We start from the raw sequence: 8,330 nt of genomic DNA, 5'->3' as shown, positions 1-8,330 counted from the left end.
AGGACTCCAACACATCACTAGTGTTTTGTTTGTACTTCTACAATGAAGTGTAAACACTTGTAGAATGAACGCGCTGCAGATGTTGAGGCTTTGCATGGCTCAGAGTGCAAGAGCCTTAGAAACCATTGTGGAGAGCAGCGGAACTAATTTCCTCACAGTCAGCTCAAAGTCGCATTGACACAGTGAGGCTGCAGCCTGCTGTATACCAGCACACCTCCTGCTCCTGAATAGACCACTGATTCCAGCCTTTAGTTAGACCGCTCGTTCTGGTCCCACCCATAAGGGAACAGCTTTTGTCACAAGTAAAAAAAAAGAAAATTAAAAAACCTTTTCAGATTTTTTTCCCATCCCCCTTCCTCCCTCCCTCCCTCCACAGCATCAAGTGCAGCCCGAGCGGAGCGTCCCGGCCGCGACTTTCTCTCAGTCTCTTCGAAGAAGCAATGAGGAGAAGGGAGCTGTCGCTCTGCTGATACTGGGACGTCTGGGATGCTCTAACAGCCGTTTTTGTTTTCTAGTGGGATCATATTTGTGTATTTCTCGGGGAAAGCAAACAATACATTGCGGATTTGGCGTATCCATCAATCGGATGCGAGCAGGTAGGAAGCCTTTGCCATATTGCACATGTTATGACAATCACTTAATGCAAACCATGGTGGGAATGTGTTCTTTATTTATTTTTATATATTTTAATTTTCAAATTTTTATTTGACATCCCCTTAGTATTGTTTTATTCAGTTTGGATTGTTACTTCTTTTCTTTGTGGATGTACTTTTTCTTTCATTGTGTCCGATGGATTTAATTGGATTTTTAAAGCCTCGGTGGCGCACGGTATTCCTGGCTTTGGGCTTAGCCTATTTATTTCTGAATATCTTAGTATTTTCAGAATTTTTTTGTATTAACTTTAAGGGGCGTTATTCAAGCAGGGACAGGAACATCTTTTAAAGATAGTTTTCACAAATTGGTTTAGAATGAATAGACACAGTATCCCTCTTTCTTACACCTAGAGTCACCATGCTATAACTTATAAGCGAAACACCTTTTAGTTTTTTCATTCCATGGAATTTTTATTTAATGGACAATTCTAGCATTGTCATATTAATATTTGGGTGAAAACGATAGCGCAGGGCCAAGACTTTTCCAAGCCATTCTGCATTTGACCTAATTGAGTATTTTGGCACATTTCACTAGGCCTATTGTAAAGCACTCACAGCGTCAGTTTCCGTGCTTCCTCGGTGTCACACACTGGAAACTCTGTGTCTGTTATGCAGAAGCTGAGAAAATAGGTCAAAATGAACGAAATCCCAGCCTATAATAAACTTGGTGTTGAGCGAGACAATAGGTGGTGCTCACTGAGTTGGAGATGGACAATTGCGCCATAGCGCCCTCCTTTGGTCACTTTGCCTCCCGGGTGGATCTAGCGGCCCTTGTGACTCCATCCACACAGCGATGGAGAGAGGGCACAGCTTTGTGTTGGGCTGACTGCAGTGGAAAATAGTTCAAAATGAGCCCCTTCTGTGAGCAAAAGCCATCATGGCAGCATATCAGTTTCCACTCCATGCTCAATAATTGCAGGCTTTCTTTCTTTCTCTTTCTGGATTTATGTTTTGTCTGAGTCAGTTTGTGGGAGTGTGAAGTTGAACCGACACTCAGGGTCACTTTTGTAATCTCATTTATTGAGACTGTTTACAGCTCTTGTGGGCTTGTATTTTATTACCATCTGTTTTAGGGTTGGTTACATATTGGACACTGTGTGGCAAACCTAAGTCCAACAGTCTCCTTTGCAGTAGGACTAAATAGGATGACAGTGCACTTTGTGGAATTTATAGAGGTTCAACAAAAAAAGGGGAGGGGGTTGGGCAGTGTCTCTGCAATGGATGATGAAGCATTGACATGGTCCACAGGTGGTTTTTGTGCATTCTCCCCCTCTCAGCTGAGTCTCCTGAGAGATTTAGCAAATCAGACTCTTCCTCATTTCCATGCTGCACCAACGTCTAATTAAAATGGAATGTGTGTCTGTGGACCCCCTGGCCAATCTCTTCAAGAGGGATTGTCCTCCAGCTGGCTACCCCTGATGTACTGCCTGCCTGTCACACACCATTACAACCCCTCATACGTCAAGAATGAATGCAATCACTGTGGCTTTTCACTCTTGGCTTCTGTTTGAAATTAACTGCTGGATTTTTACATTCCTGCTCCAATGCTTCCTAATGAACGGAATCCAAATGATTTTCTCTGGCCTGCCATCGGAATGGCCTGTGTGACTTCATCACCGCAGCAATGCTGACGAAATGTAGCTATTTCTCTCGCTATTTAAGTGATGGTCTGCTGAATCTATTAAAAACATACCAGAATTGCAATTTTCTTTACGGGGTTATCAGGATGATTGGCAACACAGTGTACGCTCATACAGTAGAAGCATTGAAGCAGCAGAACAGTCTGCAGCCCGCATAGTCCTTATGTCTGATGTCATTCGTATGCACGGACAAGGAGTGTATTTGAGCTAAGGAAACCAGATATGGTCATTACTGAAGGAGAAGGTTAACCATTGTGGCCAACCTCCAAGCCACTGTCTCAGTCCATTCAGATGATCTGGGGTTCGTCCTCTCCTCCTCACTGCCCACAGCCTCCAACAAGACTCAAAGGACATAAATCTCCTCTTAACCACACAGTTCATTTATCAACTCCAGAGAAACGTTTTAAGAGCTCAGGAATATTTTATACAAAGTGCAATTTCTTCATATACATAATGGCTCCTATCCTTTTCTGCAATTTGAGCATTGTGCGAAAAGGTGCTCTTTAAACACTTGGACTATTCCATAAGTGTGGTGCTCTGCCAAAGACTGCTGAGCTGCCCCAATGATAGTCTACAGCTCTGGACCAGTTGTCAGATGTGTCTAATAGTCTGGGCTACACTGCCTCCCAGTGGCTGCACATTGATCAGTGTTTATTTTGTTCTCAACCTGGAGGCTCAACATTGGGATTTAAGGCTTTCTCACTTCAGGGAAACCTAAGTTTTCCCAAATGTTGGGTCTGTTTTAAGCTGATTAAATCTTCTAATTGGCATTGCCCTGTTGATTTCCCCTCCCTTACTAAGCAATGGTGTTAAGTACCTAAGTATCACAGAATCATGAGTGTCATCAACCAGTCCAATAGCTTGTTTTCATGGCAATTGTGATGTGAAAACTGTGTTGCAGATAGGTGGTTGCTGAGCAAATAACCTGGTCCTTTACTCAACAGATGGAAATAGTAAAAAATAACAAGGGACAGGTTGAACTAAGAGACTCATGCAAAGACAGTATCCTATTAGTATGACATTATGAAAGGTGGGGCAACCACATGCTGATCTGTTTGAATAATAGTGTGACTGCATAGCTAAAATAAAAAGGAGTCTACTGAAAGGCTAGTGGCTCTGTGAGGCTGGGGTTGTGGGCTACATGCTACTGATGGCAAGGTAATATGCTCACACTGTTGGTTTTAGTGTGTTGGCATGTTGCCTATTGTGAATTAGCAGCTAAACACAAAGTAGCTGACACTGATGGGAACATTATTAGTTTAGCAAGTTCTTAGACATAAACCTCAGCATTAGACATGTTGAATTTTGACCGAATGAATGTGATGGCACCAGACCAAAACCACTAACCAAAGTAATTGCAATTCATCCTGAGGGGGACATGGATGTGCTTGCCAATATGTAAAAATGTGCGCAATTTCATGGGAGTCCTTCCAATAGTTGTTTCACCCCAAACCTCAAATGTCAATCTAATGTCAACACTGAGGAGCCACCATGTCAGATTAACCCTTTGAGTATCAGGGATGGTCTTTACCAAATTTGGCAGTCCATCCCATTCCAGAAATCTCACAAACAAAATGTAAATGTAATTAAGTCGCTAGAGGGAAAAGTCAAGTTATTAGCTAAACAGTTATATATTAAGAAACTATGTATTTTTCTTCTTCTTTCAACCTCTATTACAAGTCTCTACTCTTTACATTTCAGAGCCAGGCCCAACTTAACAATGGGCCCCATACCCCTGTGTGTCCTGCTCCCGGTGGCGGTGCTGGCTGTTGTGGTGGCTGTTGCTGCTGCTGAGGAGAATGCGGTTGATGACGAGTATACCTGGCCACAGTGGAAGGTGCCTGTGGTAAGGACAAGACGCACTGTACCTCTCAGCAACCCAAACTTCTCAGCCCATCCTCAGTCAGAGCTGAGTGGGACCTGTGGGATCGAGTGTCAGCGTCGCCTCCCTGCCTCTTCTCTGGACGACTTAGAGAACTTCCTGTCCTACGAGACTGTCTATGAGAACGGCACACGCACGTATACCTCAGTGTCTGTGCAGGGCCTTGAGGAGATGAAGGCCTGGCCCAGGAATGTCTCGTCTAGCTCCCGCCGAAAGCGAGAGGTGTACGGCACCGATACCCGCTTCACCATCTCCGATAAGCAGTTCTCCACCAAGTACCCCTTCTCCACCTCTGTGAAGATCTCCACAGGATGCTCTGGGGTTCTGGTGTCACCTAAACATGTGCTTACTGCCGCCCACTGCATCCACGATGGGAAGGATTATCTGGATGGGGTGCAGAAGCTGCGTGTTGGTATTCTGAAAGAGAAGTCCAGACGAGGGAAGGGAGGCAAAGGGAGAGGAGGCAAGGGAAAGGGCAAAAAGAGAAAGGGAGAGAAAGGTAAAGAGGAAGAGCATGAAGAAGAAGACAATGGTGGGAAAGGAGACCGGAAAGGGAAAGGGAAAGGTAGAAAGAGCCGGAGTCGGCGAAGTGCAGAAGTGGAGAAACCATCCTTTAGGTGGACCAGGGTCAAGCAGACCCAGGTGCCCAAGGGCTGGTTCAAAGGTGTGTCTGATGGACTGGCTGCGGATTATGACTACGCTGTTCTGGAGCTGAAGAAACCTCCGAAAGTCAAGCACATGGATCTTGGTGTTATCCCCTCGCTCAAGAAGCTCCCTGCCGGGAGGATCCACTTCTCTGGCTTTGACGATGACCGACCCGGCAACCTGGTGTACCGCTTCTGCTCCGTCTCTGACGAGTCCAAGGATTTGTTGTACCAATACTGCGATGCCAAACCCGGCTCCAGTGGCTCTGGTGTCTACATCCGCCTCAAGGAGCCCGGCAAGAAGAAGTGGAAGAGGAAGATCATTGGGGTCTTCTCTGGTCACCAGTGGGTGGATGTAAACGGGAATGGGGCGCAGCAGGATTACAACGTGGCGGTGAGGATAACACCTCTCAAGTATGCCCAGATCTGCGCCTGGGTCCACGGGGACTCAAGTGAGTGCAAGGTAGCCTAAGACAACACAGGATCCCCAACCTTAACCACCTCCCTGGGACTGGCCTCTATACAAGGGACACCCTACCGGCTCCCAACCCCCACCTGTCATCACCATCCAGGGGCCCGACGACTGCCTCTTCTCTTTCTGCCTCCCTGTTACCTTCTGTAACTCCAGGTGACTCCTGCTACACTGATCTACAAACACACACACACACACACACACACACACACACACACACACACACATAACCCACAGCCATACAGACTCAGTGTTGACAACAACAGGAACTTGTCAGCGCCCCAAGAGAACTGTGGCTCCTAAGCTTTTCTAATTTATTTGCTAAAAAAACGACTGAGAAAAAAAAATGTATTGTATGTATTCACAGATCTTTCAAATCAGCAGTTTTCTATGCTTTCTATTTTTTCTTTTTAAAGATTTGACCTTTTTGAATACAATGTTTGAAAGCCTGTACAGGTGTATTAAAATATTTGGGATAAAAGCCCTGGTACATTCATTTTATATTCCAATTAGGCGATGTATGGAGGGACTTCTACCCGACTGTAAAGAAAAGCATCTGCATTGGCTTTGACAAAAGACCCAGATGAAATTAATGTACGTTTTTTTATTTTGAGATAACTGTTTTTATAAACATTTTTAATTGAATGAGCTGGTGTTTTGCATTGTGTATATCTAGAACTTTTTACGTCTACCTTCACAAAAATACTTTTTTTGTTCCTAACTAGAAAAAGAGTCCTCATGGATCCTGGATTGGAGACTTTTCTAATTTGTGATTCTTCTCTGTTCTTGCAACGCAGTGAAATGTGGTTTCATTGTTGTGCACATAATTATCTTGGTGCTTATCCAGAAGACGTGGTGCTAATTTATGGAATTGAAAACTTTTGGGGTAGGGGGACATATCAGAATTGATTTTGATAGCCTAGTACTGTAACTATGTATTTAACTTGAGGCTACATATTTGGTTTGTGTCAAGAGGGGGTTGAACCAATTTATTTGAGCTTTTGAGATTCCTCTATTTCTAAGGGTTGAATGAGATTACAAACACAATGTTGTAATATGATAACAAATTTAAATCTCCGAAGTTAAAAGTTTTCTACCTTTATGTTGTTTACATTATGTTCCAAAAACATTGAACCAAATACCTTAAAATTGATGCAGATTGAATACTACCAAACATTAAATCAAGATTTCTACTTGTGTGTGTGTTTATGTGTAGGTTTGTGATAATGATGTTGATTGACTACTATTCACTGGTTTTGGGATAACAGTTGTTATGGTACAACCAACAATAACAGTTACTGTATCATTTCACTATGAGTTGGTATAATAATGCATTTTCTAACTCAACAACAGATGATGCATCACCACCACAAGAAAAAACGATGAACAGCATGGCTGGATTATTTTGCAAGGGGACACAAGGGAAAACGTTTGTTGTGGGCCCCCTTTTCACACCCCAAACCTCTAACAATCAAATTCGCTATTTCAGCTTTTTAAGGTGATGATATGAACCCATTGTGCTTACAGCTTGTTGACCCACCCTCAAGTTGCAAATAAAATCAATGGTTTAAGTATAGTCCAAACAACAGATACATGACAGCTTCATTATACATTTAGATACCCAGAAACCAAACAGATGGACAGATCATTCTTCAATAGGTCAAAATGCAGGTCATGAATTTGTCTGAATTTCATTTATGCAAATTCTCAAAAAAAATGTGATTCATAAAATTACCAAAACACCAAATGACATGCAATGCACCCGGGGCATTTGGGGCCTCTTGGGGTCTGGGTTCATCAACAACCTGACATTTCTATACAATAAGTTTTGTTGTGATGGCGAAGAAAAGAAAATGCTTCATGAGCAGTTCAATTCATCATTGAATTTATTGCACCTGAAAGGGCTGACATGCACTGGGGAGGGTTATTGAAAAATAAAATAAATTTACAACTAAACAAAAATACAATTTTTCAGTCTTGAAAAATGTTAATAATCTCCCATTATTTTCTCGGAATCACATCAGATTTTCACAACCAATTTCAGTCCACTGAAATGACAACACACAGAGTAAGCTTTACATTAGTCTGGTTTACAGCACAGGACTGGGACCTCTGGTACATACAGCTGTACAAATGCATATCCACCCATTGATTCCATTGTAAGTCTGCAGGATCAGAGGAGCTTTGTGTTAAGCCTTTTGGGGGTTCTAGATCATGGCTAGACGGACAGTTGCCTCTTGTGAACGTTTACACTGTACATCACTCCCATGTGGCCACTTACACTATGTACTGGTCAATTGACAATGTGCCAAAGGTCAGCAATAATCAAATAGACAACTTGAAAAAAAAATTATGTTCAGACAACAATCAAATGAAAACGTTTGTTTTCCACTATAAATCTCAGTGCTCATCTCTGCACTTTCAGGTGAATTTGCTGCAATTATAATCTTGTCATGTCAGCAGTGCAGACATACACACTGTCACTTAGCCAATTCTGTCCAATAGGGCTGGGTACAACAGGGCAGAAACATAATTGTATTTAGGTATACTCTGTGGAGTTTTTGGCCACTAGTAGTGCATTAAAGCAATGTTTTGCTGAGTGGGCCCCTATGTTGTTTGTAAACAATGAAGGTCTCAAAGTTCTATGAAGATCTACATGCGTTCAAGCCATTCATTAGGCTCCAAGAACACACACAAAGAGAAGCAGTCAATGTAAACAGAACCTTGTTGCTTTAGAAAAAAACTCTACATTGTATCTTTAATGTTCCTGATATGAATTTTCTGATGGGATTTTTTAGTCACAGTGAGAAGTCCCTCCTACTGGATCACTGTTGTTGTGCACTTTTCCGTGAAATCTGGATCTCCATTTTGATTTAAATGTTTACAGAACTAAATATTGGTTTTGATTTGATCTGACTGAACATAGAGTTTGGTATGACAATGGAAAATCTTACTCTTAATACAAAAATAACCATACTGAACTGGTCATAGTTACAATGAAAGCACAGGCAACAGATATATCCACATGGGTAGTGTCAA

General features: G+C 42.5%; 1 protein-coding gene across 1 annotated transcript; it reads left to right on the top strand.

Annotated features, from left to right (window-relative positions):
• The first annotated feature begins 293 nt into the window (after window positions 1–293).
• On the top strand, window positions 294–6,482 carry prss35 (serine protease 35). Its single transcript, XM_080040310.1, has 2 exons — window positions 294–596; window positions 3,995–6,482. Exon 2 carries the CDS (start codon window positions 4,014–4,016, stop codon window positions 5,289–5,291), a length of 1,278 nt encoding a protein of 425 aa, XP_079896436.1. The 5' UTR covers window positions 294–596; window positions 3,995–4,013; the 3' UTR covers window positions 5,292–6,482.
• Window positions 6,483–8,330: the final 1,848 nt, after the last annotated feature.

Source organism: Ammodytes marinus, assembly GCF_949987685.1.
Source record: "Ammodytes marinus genome assembly, chromosome: 13".
NCBI lineage: Eukaryota > Metazoa > Chordata > Actinopteri > Uranoscopiformes > Ammodytidae > Ammodytes > Ammodytes marinus.
Note: the sequence above shows the minus strand (reverse complement) of the source record. Positions and strands in the feature narration are given on the sequence as shown.

Coding starts and splice junctions, on each gene's coding strand:
- prss35 (XM_080040310.1), top strand. CDS start 4,014: ATGGGCCCCATACCCCTGTGTGTCCTGCTCCCGGTGGCGGTGCTGGCT.